This window comes from Epinephelus moara, chromosome 4 (genome assembly GCF_006386435.1).
Source record: "Epinephelus moara isolate mb chromosome 4, YSFRI_EMoa_1.0, whole genome shotgun sequence".
Classification (NCBI taxonomy): Eukaryota; Metazoa; Chordata; class Actinopteri; order Perciformes; family Serranidae; genus Epinephelus; species Epinephelus moara.
Window position 1 is genome coordinate 29,077,633 of NC_065509.1, and position 16,456 is coordinate 29,094,088.

Genomic DNA, 16,456 nt, shown 5'->3' on the forward strand with positions numbered 1-16,456 from the left:
TTGATTTCCTGTGCTTGCCATGTTTCCTAAATGTTCTTTTAATGCAACATCTGCCTGCTACAGAGCACAGGCTAGATATTTTGCATACAAATGTGATAATAGGAGACATAAATTGAGGATTTCTTCAGTCCGTACATATAGCACTTAGTGTTGGATCATGCAGAAGAATTTGTTTTTGTATTATTTTTACTTTTTCACTTTTGTTTTCCGTTGTGTTAAAATGTAGTGATTGGTCAGTATGAGTAAAAAAAGTAGTGCTAACATGGGGATCTGTTCTACTTTGTCATTCAATAAAGTAATGCAGGATTTGTTTTTTAATTGACAGATTAACATAGGTGTGTGATGTACAGTATATTTGTGTTAATCCTGCTTTTTTAAAAGAAACTGTCTCAGATGTATTTATTAGGTTTATAGCAGTAGACAAAATGAAATAGTTATTAAATACTCGGTTCTGTTTGCAATGTACAAAATGTCCCTTTTCTGTCAATTAGCAACGACGGTTCCCTGATGGTAAATAAATTATTCTTTTACTATTTTAACTTAATTGTATTGCACTACCTGCATATAAACATCTGCTATTTTATTCACTGGTGTGTCATTGTGATGTGTCTGAAATCAAACACAAAATCTTAATCACCTTATCTCACACTGTTACATAAATATTTACTAATATTGAGAGAAATGGGTAAACTTCCCCATTAACCACAGTCCCTGGTAAACAATTATTAACTTCTAAATCAGTGTTGGTTAAATTACGCCAATGTTGCTGGTGTAATTTAGTTAAAACGAGACTAGTCTGTACCCATAGTGTGAGGCTGTACTTAGAGATGAGGGTCCTTTGAGCTAAATGCTAACATGTTAATGTTAAGCAGGTATGAATTTAGCATGTTAGCATGCTAACATTTTCTTCTCAGCACTTAACCCCCCAAATAGAACCATGAAAGAAGCAGAGGACTGTTTTTTCTTGACAAAATTGAAGACATTTACACCATGAATTGATGCATCAACAACCCAAATTTGAGCATTAAAATTCACCAGAATGCAGGAAATAAAGTGTTTGATACCCCAAAGTTTCTGGTGGAGGACCCCCACATCCTGTTTCATATGTGTCCCCCTTAAAGTGGTACAGAAACCTACACCCTTGTGCTCATAAACCAATGTTTTGCAACTCAATAGTCTGACCTGATGGTGTTGTGTGTGAAGTCAAGGAATAATCAACGTCGTATCGTGACTGGGGGAAATGAAAATCTTCACTCTATCCAATAGCTACTAGGATGTTTCAGTCTGTACCAAAATGGTGAACTGCCTGACCGTGCTGCCTGCTTGTCTAAAAAGAAACACACCATTTGAATTACACAAAACATTTTTAATGACAAGACAAAAAGGAACTGACAATCAGCCCCTGAGAATGTGTTTAAATTATAAAAAGCAGTGATTAAAGCTGACACAGACCCGTCTCACAGACATGGACTAAGTTTACTCCTCTTCCTCAGTGAACAACAGTTCTTTCACTTAACGTGATTTCCAATGTCGTGTCAGTGAATCCAGCACCGACTTCACGCTCAGTTTCACTGATGTGTATTCCTGACAAAGACATTTAAACTTATAGATGTGATATTGCGACTACTTACAGAGAGACGATATATGCTTACCTGCTTTGCTGCTTTGAGTGAAAATACAATAAATAGGGTTTGGAGTGTAACTGTTAACCGTCCTTTCTTAATAAGTTATGACTAACTACTAAGATACCATGATCTGTTTGTATATCTTCAGCTTAACTGCTAAAAGAGCTTCTGTATATCATACTGCTGTACATACATTATGAGCATGTAATACCTCCATTACTGCTAATTTTGCCTAATTCATTGCTAAAGAAAGCTTGGGCCTACGACTAGGTTGTAATTCTCTAGCTTATTGAGGGGAAGACACCAAAGCTTTCATGTAACAGGTTAGATTTCACGTGAGGGCTGAAGCTGTGCTCATCAGACCAGATCCTCACAGTGCAGACAGTGAGGACGTTCACACCTGTGCCTCTCAAGGCAGGAAGCATTTACAGTGTGTACTAAAGAGAGGTGAACATAAAGCATGAGCTGGAGGAGAGTTTCTGACCCTGTACAGGATAAGTCCAGATGACGGAGAGCTGCTGCGTTGGAAGTCCGTTTGCATTAAGGCAGATAGATGTGTAAACAGTCCTGGCTTTGGACCGGTTGTCTCTCTCTAGATGTGTATATGTGCACACACACACAGTGCAGGCATGAGTGTGAGTGGTGCCCAGGGAGACAAACACTCCTCGTGTTGGGCTGAACTCAAAGTTAGTGTGCTCCGTGCCCATCCTCCTCTTCCTCACCACCTTTCCTTCGACACAGTTCTCAAAGATAGTGAGGAAAAGATCAGAGGAGTTGTGCATTCAAACCACTCATTCAGCATCCAACGACGACCGATGACGTCTCAGATGCCTTCTTAGCTCGAGGCCATCTTACGGGCTGTACGGTGGGGGCTTCTCATCGGGATGGTTGTGAGGAGGAGAGTACCGTGGAGGGACCATGGTGGGCCACAAGTGGCTGGCTCCAGACTGGGAGTCATCTGACAGGCCTGAGGAGTCAGGGAACAAGTAGGAGCCCTGCAGGAAATACAAACATTCATCAGAATGACCTTTTTAGAGGTTTTTAATCACTTAATTTGTCCCTGAAGAGCAAAGATAGAATTACAAAGCACATAAATACAAGATAATAAAATTTAAAATTTGTCAGCCTCTCGTTTGGCATCCTCTCGACAAATGAGCAGATGCCATTTCCCTGTGCTTGGTGATACAGTCGGCAGGGGTAGTTCAGTAAAAAGAAAATAGTTCCTGCGTGAAACTGCTCACAACAAGGTCTGTGGATTATCTTGAGTAACCGGGTCATAATTTTTGAAAACTGACATTGCTGTTGAGTTTTTCAACTTTATTTTTGTGGCAGTTTGAGCCCTACAAGCCGAGTGCCCTCTAGTTTCATTATTATTTGAGAGAAGGCAGACATCTCTAAGGCCGATATCCAACAACTCAGTTACTCATACCAAAACAATCTAGACTGATAAACGGCACTACAAGTAAGAGGGAAAATATAGATTTTTGATTTGGGGTTGATCTGCCCCCTTAAAAATCAAGATAATCCTCTCACTTACTTTTACCCATTTCTAAGTATCATACAGACAAAAACTGAAACTCTGCTTTCTTTATCAACTGTTTAATTTAGCTGCAGAGAACATTTTTATTTTGACAGTGAGATAATAAAACCAACAGATTAACAGGAAGTGAGAGAACAAAGAATACTGCTGGTATTAAAACATTAAGGTACATGCCGTTTCAAGTCATAGTATAGCCCGACTAATTTCATGTATGTTTCCTTTTTAAAAAATAGCATTTTAAAGAAACCTTTCATTTGAAGTAGTCATCGCTGATAAAGCAGCTGCCAATAAGAAATCAATAACTGTTGTGATGCAGACCAAGCACTGCAGGTTTTCAGTGTCTGTACCTGCAGATCGTAGGCAGTGTAAGGCGGCAGGCAGGGGGCAGTGTTGTAATACGAGTTGAGGGAGGTGTTGGGCGGAGGAGGCTGTGAGGGGACCGGAGCTGTGATGGCCTCTGGTTCAGATGTACTCTCTATAGCAGCAGAGGGAGTCTAACAAGGACATAAAGGATATTGATCAGTTTCTAAAAAACACCAGAGAACTGCAAAACAAAAGCCTCTACATCAGCTCATACCAACAAATTGCATTCTCATCTTTGTAGGTAAACATAGTAAATGCACCCACCATGTCTTTAAAGCCTCCCAGCACTGCAGCAGTAATGATGCCCAGAAAGAGGGCCACGATGTTGAGGATGGTAGCGGACCACAGCAGGTGATAGAGGTGCACCACGTCCTGGCAGCTCTTCACATCTGTGTATTCATGGTAGCCTCCAATCACCTCTACACGGCTGGCCCAGTGGGTGGGACAGAGAGGGAGACGGCATACAGTCAAGCCACAAACGTTACTATAAAGTGTTTCCTTCTTGTATTCAGGACACAATGAAGACAATCATGTTTGATTTATAGAGATAAATGAGTCAATGAAAGATAGAGACACAGAGGATATGGGTGGGTGTTTGGTCAGACACAAAAAGGACATGCAAAGGAAATGGCACCCTAAAAACACATCTCTGTGGTGGGTTACATCATAGATATTCTACACCATTACGTCAAGCATGAGTTGATCATGAATGGCCAACATGGCTCTAGAAAAAAGGGACCTACTTCCAAATCATGGATGATTTCCTAAACTTTTTCAAAACATCTTTATTCTGAAGTCCCATAAGAGGATGTTCTCTGAAACAAAGGTTAAAAGAAAAAACAAACATTCTTGTTCTAATACAATCAAGGTAGCAGTGCAAAAAAATCTCCCACAAAAATGGCACAAAGGTACACATCAAAAGTCCAAACAATCAAAGCAGCACAGCAAAGTAAGCAGCAGCTGATTCACAGGTTTGTCAGCGTACTCACTTCCCGCAGTTGTAGAGGTCGCAACAGTAACAGGTGTTGCCCTTCACACGCAAGTTACAGGATGTGCGCGATGTCTGACAGGGCACCTGAAGGTCACAAATTATTTTATAGTCCCTTCACTTTGAGTCGACCTCTGGCTCATAACAGTGTCCCTACACATCTTAAAGGCTGAACAGCTAATAACAGTTCAGGTCACACACACACACACACTGAGGGTTAATTCATCAGATTTCTGTGGACAGACAGTGAAGTGTGTGTTTCTTACATCACGTTCAGATGAAGTCTCACTGGAGTGATACTCACAGCGCCCAGCATACAGAGGCCTGAGGTCCTGCAGTACAATAAACAACAATTTTGTATATTTTACTGCATGATTTACCACTGGTCTGCTTACAAACACACACTGAATTATGGGTAGCAAAACAAACACAAGACCCTGCACTTAATTAGTGCTGCATGATTAATGATTGTGATGTTAATCATGATTATGGGGGGGGAAACTTCATCCATCAAAACCTCATAGAAGGCTAATAAGCAAGGCTGGATGAGTAACTCGGAAAGATACAGGTTTATTATGTCAATTAGGTTGCAGTAATAGGATTAATTACAGATGTGTTTGGTAATACTGTATGACAACTCACTAAAACATGAGGTGAATGATTAGGGCTTTAAGGCAGCTCATGTATTTTTTGATTTTTTGTTATTTAACATATTTTAAGGAAGACATAGATCACAGCAAAATTCCTGACAGTTACCATTACTGTTTTAAATTTTTACTATCATTAAAACCCTGTTTGAGTACCACGCTTGGAAATACTGTCCAGCATCAACCAAAGTTAGCAGCAGTCTCTCAGGCGCAGGCGCAGCATGCAATGTGGGTTGGTTTTTGTTTTTTTTCCCTTGTTTACAGAGTGGGCGTGTAGCAAAGATGCTACCGGTCCCTTGTCCTCATCTAGATTCATACAGACACTCGAGCAAGCATTTAAGAGACAGGCTATCTTAAACATTAATGTGCATTTGCTATTGTTTTCATATCTTTACATGAGGTTCTTACTATATTATGATTTTTATCTTCATGCAAACAAAAAGTGCACACTTTTTGGACATGTTCAGCTTATTTTAATAACACTGTGATGATACTGATAACTAAAAAGTTTTGATATTGAGATCAAGAATATCAATTAATATCTGGAAGAAAATGACCTTTATTTCCACACAATCCCTATAAAAACTATAAAGCTATACAACTCAGAAAAGTGGCCTGTCATGAAACTTGTACGAGACTTCACACTAACTAAAAGACTGCTGAAATTGAAGACACTTATTTAAATACTGAAACCATCCCAGACAACCAGTTATTCTTACTTTTTATGTATTTTTATTTGATTTATGTATTGCACTGTATTGTTTTTGTGTCAGTGTGTTTGTGCTATTCATATATCTGTGGAAAAAAAAACAACTGAAAATGTTGTCTGTCTAGTTTATTGCCTGGTGCTCCAAACATCCCTTTGCACTTGACTGGAAGCAAGCACTTAAGATGCAAATCATTAATATTGCACATAATTGAATCAATTAACTTATAAAAATACGATTGATGGTTATTTATTATGAGGGATAATTCTGCACTTAAAGGTCCAGTGTGTAGGATCTCGTGGCATCTGGCAGTGAAACTTCTCCTGTGGACTTTGTGGAAGAGGATGTACTTGGTATGTAGATAGAAACGGCTCATTCTAAGTTCACAAATACACGATTCTTATTTTCAGGTGGTTATAAACTAATGTGAATATTATATACCATTTCTGCCAGTAGATGCCCCTGAATCCTACACACCGGCCCTTTAATTGTGCAGCCCTTTATGTCACGAATAGTCGGGGTAAAGCAAGAAAGGATCATGTCCTTTGGCACCAAAAATGTGAGCTAGTTTGAAAGGTAAAATTCTGCACCAAACAAATAGATCCATGTAACAAATAGTCTGAACAATTACAATGTGCTGTATGATCATCTGACAGCATCACATTACCTCATCTGTCACTGCCTCACGTTGCTTTCTGCTGTGTACGACCACTTTATAGTTATTTGTACAAAAACAAATGTCTGAACAGAAATGTAACATTTTCCATTTCACTGACGCCACTGGCAAATGAAACCTGCTAATGGTGCTGAGCTCCCTCTCCCCCGACCCACAACTTATTTTAGCATAATTGTTTTAGAGTGCATTAGTGGTTATTTATTGTTTCGAGTACTTTGCGTCATGATAGAATAATCTCCCTCTACCACAAAATATATTTGTCCTGCTGAGCAGGGTGCAGCAGCTACTACACAGGGCCAGTATGTGAACACTGTCCTTACAGAAGGGCATACGTTTTACCGTATGTCTGATGCAGACAGAGTATATTAAGCTTTAATGGGGATGGCATTGATTAATCAGCTTGTTATAGGTCGGGGCCATAAGTGTTATCTGTATTCATAATTTATCAGTTTGGTTAAATAAGTAGAAGCTTCAGTGATACTTACAATGTGCCTCGCAGCAAACACTCCATCCACAATAGCACAGCAGAAGGCAGCCACCACTCCGAAACTGATGAAGACGATAGATGCCACCAACTGTGCAAGAAAACACCAGCTTCATCAATCTCCATCAGGCTAAAATGGTTTTCTTTTTACAGACTATAAAGACAAACGTGGTATTTTAATTTTTAATCGCTTCCTCTCACCACTTTTGTATTAGGTTACATCCTCAACACTAATCTGTATCATCCTGCACATGTGCTCCTCTCTGAGTATGAATATCTCTGAATGGGACGAGGGTGGAGGGAGCTATGCGGGTAGAGGACAACAGTGACAGAGCGCTGTGGCTGTCACCTAGCTCCAGTGGTGTTGGTGGCTGGCGTAGTGCCCAGCTCTTTAGAAGCACTGCAACCCTTAATACCCTCCCTGTTCACCTAACTCTCTTCCTTTCACTCCTCAATGTAAGCAGCATGTATTCAATTACACCATCACCCCACCCTGTCTGCAGCCAGCCTAGCTCACAGGAGGGAGGCAGTGCGAGTGACACAACAGCTAGAGGTAACAGGGATTAATGCCTGCGCCAAGATTTCTATGATGCTGACATGAATACATCCGGTGGCACGTGACTGAAAACCGAGGAATGATCAACAACTCATTCAATATTTAGACAGCTGGGCTTGTCATCCTTAGTTTCTCACTCTCAGCGATGTGGTCCTCCATCAACACACCTTTTTCTGACAAACTAAGAACAATTGTAGTTATTTTAATTGGTTGAAATTTAAATTAGTTTTTGTAAGTGCATTTTTTTTCTGTGTTCCAAACATTTGAATCAGGGTCTGATGACAGCTATAGGGTTGTTTGCTTATGTTGCAAGGCCTCTGTCAATCAGATCGGATCAAAGCACACCCACACAGTCATGATGAAGCAGGTTTTGAGTGTAAAACTCTTAATAAATAGTCCCAGAAGATGTTTTTCTATTGTTACAAAGTTAGTCACGAATACTTGATGGTATGGTGAAATATGTTAGATTTGAAACCAAGCTGACAGGGGCTTTACAGGGATAGTTCACCCTGAAAACCCAAAATACATATTTATCCTCTTACCTGTAGTGCGATTTATCAATCTAGATCGTTTAGGTGTGAGATGCCAAGTGTTGGATATATTGACCATAGAGATGTCTGCCTTCTCTAAAATATAATGGAACTAGATGGCACTCCGCTAGTGATGCTCAAAGTGGGACTCAACAGTCCCAAAGGCAGAGTGTAAATATTCACACTTGAGAGGCAGTAAGCCGTGAATTGTTGTGCTTAAAAAAATGAATGAAATGATGCACTGATTATCAAACTACTCAAATAATTTTCAACTAATCATTTTAGCTCTACTCAAAATGTAAGAATACAAAAGTTATGAGTTCCTCTAAAACCCCAAACCATAAAATATGTCAACACATTTTATCCTATCATAACATTTTATGGGAAACAACACGAGGGACAGCGTGGCGTTTCATGTCATAGCTCAGTCAGCTGAGGGCTACAGGCATCAAAACTCTGCTGCGCTCTGTGAAAAGGTGTCACCGTACAAACCCATTCTTCATTTCAGCCCTGACAGTCCTCGCCCAGCACCTCCCACCTGCTGCCCTCATCTGCAGTTTCCTTCCCCGCATTCCAGTGTGGACATCCGTCCTCCTCCACTTACACCCCAGTTCTATTTCTGTCTCCGTCTCCCTTGAAGCCCAGGATACTTGCTCCGATACCTAAACCTCCTCAGGCCAAGTGGGACTCACAGTCTGGGTTGGGTGTGCTCTGTCTATTGTCACACTAACAACATAATCAGGCCTGTAGGCTGCCGTAAGGTAATTGGGACTGATGCGTAGTTTTCCGACAGTGATCTCAATGCACAGAGGTAATATAAATCCTCTTACCATCTGCCTCTTGTTCTCTATCAAATGAGCGCCGATAATTCCCAGAAAGGAGCCAAAGCCCAGCTGAAAAGGAGAGAAAATAGCTGTTAGGGTGTTTATTTAATTAGACTATAGAGCTTTGGTTTCATAGCGTGGCGAGATAAATCAAGCGTTAAGTGTTTCTGCCGTGCCCTGAGGGAGGCATTTCAGCATGTTTACAATGTTATAAGCTATTATATTATCACTTTTACAGATATTCAATATAAATTTCACATCTTTGTACATCTCTGTATGTCATTATTATTATTATTATTATTAATACTTATATGTTTTTATTAGGGTTTTTTTTTTCCACATTATACAGTATGCCATCATCACCCAGCTGGGAGACACACCAAGAGTGGGGGAAAAAATAAATTAAAAATTACAAAAAATAAAGTAAGATGAAATTAAAAATTAAATAAAATAATAATATCATAAATAAAGAATTAAACAGTTAAAATAAACACAATAATAGTAATCATAGAAACAAATATTATCAAGAATGTAAATAAAAATGAATAAAATCACATGCTAAATAAATAAAATAAAATAAGACTAAATTAAATTAGACTAGACTAGATTAAATTAAATTAAATTAAATTAAATTAAATTAGATTAGATTAGATTAAATTAAATTAAGATTCTAAAGTGATTGTGGTTATCAGTTACTGGCATCACATTAAGTTTCTTGCAATGTAGAATTACATCACAACATAGTAGTCCAGATTGCCATTATGTCCTTGATTTTATAAACCGAGCCCTGAGTGGTATATCAGATCTTTTCCAACTTCAAATGAACCACTGCCTCCTAAGTCTCTGTCCATCACATTATATTTTAATGATTTAAACTATGAATCTGAGGAATTTGAGGTCAAAGTTAGAAGAAGCATCTTTAGAAATGTAGCTGACGTTCAGTTGGTTGCTTCCCTGCCCGCTCTTTACTTAAGGCAGAAAGCTAAAAGCTGAGTACTGTGAAGAAAACACATTTATGGACTGAGATACTTTACCTCACTCAGCCTCTAATGACAGCGATGCTGAATAATGAATGTGGGGAAAATTCACCCCGAAGAGACCTCCAGTAATTAGGTTCATGAGGAATCCAGGGGCGGAAAGAGCTGGCTGGAGATACTCTCACATCACTCACACCTCACTTATGAACTCTGACAGTGGACGGGCCTGCTGCTGTGGCATGCAGATGTGAATGTGCACTCACAATGACTCCTGGGTAGTAGCCGCCCACTGTGATGTTCTGCGTCCTGGTAGTCGCTGCCAGGCCAAAGATGAGGATGAGCACGGATACGATGAGCAGCAGCACCGTCACGATTATGGATTTCCTCTTCCTCCTCTTAAAGGAACCTACGAGACAACAAATGAGGGAACCTTATTGCTGTGACGTGAATGGAAAAGTAATGAGTAAGATGAGGCTGAAGCTGGAATCCACCACAAGCATTGATGCAATTGGAAGAAGTTAAAGAGACTAATGACTGGACTGAGCTCTCTCAGTATCACTGACATTAAGTGGCCAATTCTGTTGAAGTAGTTCACTCTAAAAATGACACTAACTGCTAATGTTACTCATGATGGGAGAAAAACCTTGGCTTTTACGCCAACATTAATAACAAAAATCACAGATAATTTGGTTGAGTGGGAAAACTTCCTTACATGCTCCAAAACTATTTGCAGCCATTTACAATGATTTTTTTTGTTGCTTTTTCACCTCAAAGCACATATAAGACTTAAAGTAAATATACCAGTGACCAGCTGTCATGACATTTACAGTAAAGAGGCTTTTTCTAGCCTCTCTAAGTTTAAATAAGGGGCGTCCAGATGTCAGAAGACTTTGAGATGATCAAATAATCGCAACATTAAAAAGCTGCTTAAAGGGGCACCCCATCTAAATTAAGAATTCCAGTATGTTATTTCCATGGCCTCGGAAAGTTCAATCAATATTTGTGAACATGAGCTACTCTCTCTCAAAGCCAAGTCTCAAACTTGTGATGTCATCAAGAATAAAGTCTGGAGCTGCACCATAGGCAATGAATGGAAGACTGATTTTGTGAAGTCACACGATGATTGTTAACTGTTTTTTATACCAAAATAAGCTTGCCTGGGTCCAGATCTTTGAATCCACATTCTCCATTGAGTTCCTATTGACTGATTCTTCTAGCGCTGTGACATGAAACAGTGGTTTCTAGTCAAGCGGTGCACTGGAGTTGTTTGTCATTGTTGTTATAGACAAGATAGATGGTGCTACTGAGAATGTTCTAAGCCAACATATCTTCTCGATATCCTCCCAAAACCTAAGTTTATTTTACTCTGCTCCCCTCCAATCCCACAACCCTGGCAAAACAGGTATGTTGGTGTGACTATACATCAGCATGAACTTAATATAACGTTAGATTCAGGCGAATACGTTGGTCTCTAATGATATGTTAGGAAAAATTAAATCCCCCTCCCCCAAGGAAATCAGTTAGTGTGGACACAATGCCAGACTGAAGACTGAAATGCAGTGTACAGAGTTGACAATTCTGTCTGATATCAGACAACGAACGACAATGATTGGCACCCTGATTCTGTGTCAAACCACAGAACGTTTTCCTTTGTTTTACACATAAATGAGCTTTATTCTACGATAGTTTTCTCAATTGTGACACAGAAAATGTACCCACATAATCAGAACATCTCCCTGGGTGCACTTATACCCCTTTTCCACCAAATTAGCTCCAGTTCTTGAACCGATTCTGTTCAGCATTCTTGGAACCTTGGTGCTATATACTGAACCAGCCCTAATAATATCGGCATCAACGTGCTTTTTCTTATTTTGCACAATGAATGAATATTACATACATTGAAAATTATTGTACTTCATGTCTCCATCTTCTGGTGGGCCATCACGCATCATCATAATCATAATCATCATGCATAATATGATGTTAAAGCCACCACAGAGGAGACTTGATGATCACTAAAATTTGGTATGGAAAAAAGTGGATATATCGATATCAGTATCAGTTATGGGCCATGTAAGTTGTTATATATCTGCATATCGGATATTGGCATCAAATCCAATATTGTGTATCCCTATATTTGATTTTACAAAAAAAACAAATATGGACCAACTCTGAATGAGACCACTGCAAGCTCTTTTTTCTCAGACAATGTCTCATATACCCACTGATGTTGTCACAGTTCGCACTTCAAGTCAAGGAAAACCTGCTATGTTTTGATTCCTGCAGAGAACCAAATCCTCAGGTTCCAAACCGATTTATTTTTGGTTGAAATGCTCTGACTGGTTCAACATTACGTGCAGGGCCTGGACAGGAGCCAGTTCCATGTTGGTGGAAAAGGGGTACCAGTGTCTTCCCAATTTGTTGTCCGTGTTGCAGCCTTGGACTTTATTCATGATGACATCATAAATTTTAATTTTAGCACTCTAGTTTTTGAATATGGAGGGATACCCTGTTTGAATTTTAAAAATGGGTCTTGTTGTCTGACGACGTTTGTTGCATGTGCTTATGTCCACACAACTGTCTGCTGTATTCTGACTTAAAAAGGCATTAGAGTGTTTTTAAAGGTCTAAATAGGTGTGAATACTTAACATACATACATAAACATAAACAATACTAAACATATAACAATATGTACAATCAACAACAAAGGCAACTATAAACTCAAAATGTGCCAAAGATTTTCCATTCAAGGGTCAAATAGCCTTAAAGTATGCACTTCTTATGTAGTGTAGGGCAGCACAGATATAACCTCCTCCCTGCTGGCTGAAAATCACCTCTAACCACGTTCAGGCCCTTTTGGTGAGGTAAAATGATATAAACCGAGGAGAGATGGGAGGGAGCGGCCTGTCATTTTAGATGCAGCCTTAACTAGTTTCTCTGTAGCATTTGTTTTAGCATGACCGACAGAGGGAGGTCCATCTGCTTCTGACTAAAACACTCAATCTACTTTATCTTCCTGTATTTCATTCTGCAGTGCTCAGAAAGCTCATCACGACATTGTCATAGATCAACTAATAGATCATCCATGTCACCTCTATATTCTGTTTTATCAATTTTTGGAAATAGAGCAAGCCATGGACGTCACTGCTACTGAATTATGATGCCCCCGCTTCGTGATCAATAAGAACTCAGAACTCACTGAACAGGAACAGCAAATGGTTTCTGTCAAATTTTCTCACCGGGGGGCCAGCATAATGACAGCCACTGATGTTAATGATCTCGAAATGTATGTAGAGCTGGGTGTTATATTACAGTAACAATTATATTGTGATGGGACTACATTTCCTCTGGGAATGCGTTTATTGTCATTCAGTATTGCAGATTGTTTTCACTTCCCGGTCTCAAATGCTAAATTACAGTTAATTGAAATAATGCGGCTGTTTGCCATAAGTGAAATTAATAATAAATGTCTTGTTTTTCCATTATATCACAACCCCATAGTTTCAATCTAAGAGACAAATCATCCTCTTTATCTTTACCTCATTATCTGATTGTCAATATAGGTTTGCAGCAAAACACTGTTGATACGTTTAACAATGTCAGCTTCTTCTGGCTCTAACTCAAAACCATGCAATGCTAAATTTGTTTGTTACTGTAGGAGGTCTGCCTGAGATCAGGGGACTAAAAGCATGCAGTTATGGGAACTGTTATTTGACTTACAGTGAATGTTGCTCATGTAGAGGTAAGATTACTTTTGTTCAACATTACCTGCATACTATTACAAAAGTAGCTATTTTAAGATTAATCCATATAACAGTTATATATGATCTGTGTGAATGAATGATTTCGATTACACCACCAAGATGTGCCTCTTCAGTCCAGTGATGCTCAAATAAGTGACCACTATTATTTCTGAAACACTGCCTCACAAGGAATAAGACATCTAAAGCTAACTTGCACACATGCTTCCCTGACTACAACAATGAACAATCTACTATCTAGTGAGAGTTACATGTTATTGACTGCACTAAAATGAGCAAAATACATTCAGAGATTTTCCCCTACATGCATTTATTTCTTTGATTTTCATGGCAGCAGCCGAGCATCCTGCCAAAATCTGTGTCAGGCAGTTAACCATCAGAGCCAAACATCCAGGCTCCTGTGGTTACTCAACGTCGCCGCACCTGCAGTGACGCGCTGCGGCCTGGACCAAAAAAAAAAAAAAAAACAACACAACGGTCTGGTGATGCAACGAGTGTTTTTGTCTGCTTTTGAGAAGGAAAAAACACGCTATATTTATCATCGGACATAAATATCAAATGTGAATGATCTAAATGTTAGCCTTGATGTGATTAAAATAAGCCTCAGCGTGCAATAAAATCCCCGCAGTGTGGTAAAGCGAGTTTATTATTTAACTGGTAAAACCTGCTGCAGACACACCGGTGACCTTGCACACACCTACCTATGCTTGTTTCAGAGAGGGTCAATCCGCTGGATTGAAGGCTCTGAGAAGGAGGCATGCTGGCTGGAGGATGTTTAACGTAATCCGCCGGACGGTCCTCTTGGAAATTAAATTTTAAGAAAACAATAATCACGACTCCGTGTTGTTCGCTATGTTATTTAACTGTGAATAATCATGAGCTAACGCAGACGGCGTGTTCGCTTGCTGTGGCATTCTCTGACAATAACAACAGCCCTCCGTCCGAGCACAGCCCGAGCCCGTCTCATTTACATCCTCGCTGCTGCTGATTCGTCTGTCGGTCTCCGTCCTCACGGTGTGTCGGTGTCGGGACGGTGGGTCGCTGCTGCTGCTGCTGCTGCTGCTGGTTGTATGTGCGCATGTGTCACACACATACTCAAAAAAAAACACAAAGTACTCAGTCGTTACTTGTTTTAGAGCAAGTGTAACGATACTTAGCTAACATATTATCAGTTTTCCCCGGAGTACGTGACCGTTACAGCAATTAACGTTACAAATAATGAGCATGCATTTTAACAACGATAACGTTACTAATACAGGAAAGTAACCTAATCTGCTTACAGGTCAATAGCATACATGCTCAGGGGTAAAAAAAAAAAGTTCATGGGACAGCCTGCTTTACATCACAGAGTCCAATAAATCATATTTGAGGTCACAGAATAAAATGGTGAATGATGACAGTAATTTATATAGTTGATATTCTCCTAATAATGTCATCTCTGTCGATAAAATACACATATACATTCACCAAATCTTCCGCCATTTTGAAGATAATTAGCTTCTTTGACGGTTAACGTTAACCTTACAAGATGAGCTAGGCAAGCTTTAAGGTAACTAAACAAATCGGGAAAATGGGATTGTGATTTTAAATAAAGGCTGTACAATTTCCTCATTGTCTTAAAGTTATGGTAACTAACGTTACAAATAGTGGGAATACCTTTTTTAAAAATGTTACTAATATAGGGAAGTAACTGTAGTCGGTTTACTGGTAAATAGCATACGTGCTCAGGGGTAAAAAACTTGATAGGACAGCCTGCTTTACATCACATATAAATCATGTTTAAGCTAGCATAATACCAGTTTTCCCCGGAGTACGTGACCATTACACCGCCATGTCAGTTACTTTCCCTTACAAACCTGTCAGTGGGTCACAAAATAAAATGGTGAACAGTTAAAGTAATTAGTTGATACTCTCATAATAATGTCGTCTCTATCGATACAATACATATATATACATTCACCAAACCTTCCGCCATCTTTACGATAGTGAGCTTCTTTAACGTTAACGTTCCAAGCTAACGTTACAAGATGAATATAAACTATGGCAAGCTTTAAGGTAACTGAGCAAATCGGAAAAATGGGTTTGGGATTTAAAACAAAGGCTGTTCATCTTCATAACTGTCTTAAATGTATAGCAACTAACGTTACAAATAATATAATGCATTTTAAAACGTAACTAATCTGTTAAGATTAAGAGGTACCTGAGGGTTTATCAAGCAGAGGAAAAAGGTTTACGTGACAATCTGCTTTATATTACATAGAGTCCAATAAATCATGTTTAATATGTTAAATTATTCCATAGTATTATTTGTGTCTTACAGTACATAGACGTGGAGGTTCTTCTGGTGGTCTGGGAGACAGTTGAAGTTGGAGCAGACACAGGTCAGGGCCATGTTCAAGCCGAGCACCGAGCGCCATCATGTGTCCACAGTACAACGTTGCGTTCAAAACTGTCAGACATTCGGGGAACTGCCTGGGAACGGCACATGAATTATCTAATAAAGTGGCATATGCTGCGTTCAGGCACGTCTCTTAGGGTTTTAAGCGGGTTTTAGGTTTTAATCCCTGAAGACAATTTTTTACACAATTCCTTCTAGTCCGGAATAAAAAAGGAACTCATACGTTTTGTTTTGTACATTATATTTTATTTTAGGTAAGATATTAAGATAGACAGTACCATTTGTAATAGCAGCATTAAAAAGGAGAAAATCTAAGTTAGATATTAGACTGAAAATGCACAGCATTCAAAGAGGTAAAATAATCACACAGCACAACCTAA

General features: G+C 39.3%; 1 protein-coding gene across 3 annotated transcripts; it reads right to left on the minus strand.

The window, feature by feature from the left end:
* Nucleotides 1-1,353: 1,353 nt before the first annotated feature.
* Nucleotides 1,354-14,748, minus strand: tmem255a (transmembrane protein 255A). Of its 3 annotated transcripts, none has more exons than XM_050042146.1 (10): nucleotides 14,380-14,748; nucleotides 10,181-10,323; nucleotides 8,947-9,009; nucleotides 7,032-7,121; nucleotides 4,783-4,848; nucleotides 4,518-4,603; nucleotides 4,272-4,343; nucleotides 3,793-3,955; nucleotides 3,513-3,659; nucleotides 1,354-2,620 (listed from the first exon to the last, which is right to left on the minus strand). In XM_050042146.1, the coding sequence occupies exons 1-10, from the start codon at nucleotides 14,435-14,437 to the stop codon at nucleotides 2,477-2,479; spliced, it is 1,032 nt and encodes a 343-aa protein (XP_049898103.1). In that variant the 5' UTR covers nucleotides 14,438-14,748; the 3' UTR covers nucleotides 1,354-2,476. The 3 variants fall into 3 exon arrangements, with proteins under 3 accessions (XP_049898103.1, XP_049898102.1, XP_049898104.1); XM_050042145.1 differs by having other exon boundaries at nucleotides 3,793-3,960; nucleotides 4,271-4,343; XM_050042147.1 differs by lacking the exon at nucleotides 4,272-4,343.
* Between the last annotated feature and the right edge of the window lie 1,708 nt (nucleotides 14,749-16,456).

What these genes read in the sequence shown, in the direction of transcription:
- tmem255a (XM_050042145.1), bottom strand. Translation starts at nt 14,437, where the DNA reads ATGCCTCCTTCTCAGAGCCTTCAATCCAGCGGATTGACCCTCTCTGAA. An exon ending in GCTACTACCCAGGAGTCATT is followed by an intron (nt 9,010 to 10,180) that starts GTGAGTGCACAT and finishes TCTCCTTTTCAG; the next exon opens with CTGGGCTTTGGCTCCTTTCT. An exon ending in AATCATCCATGATTTGGAAG is followed by an intron (nt 3,961 to 4,270) that starts TAGGTCCCTTTT and finishes CCCACCCACTGG; the next exon opens with GCCAGCCGTGTAGAGGTGAT.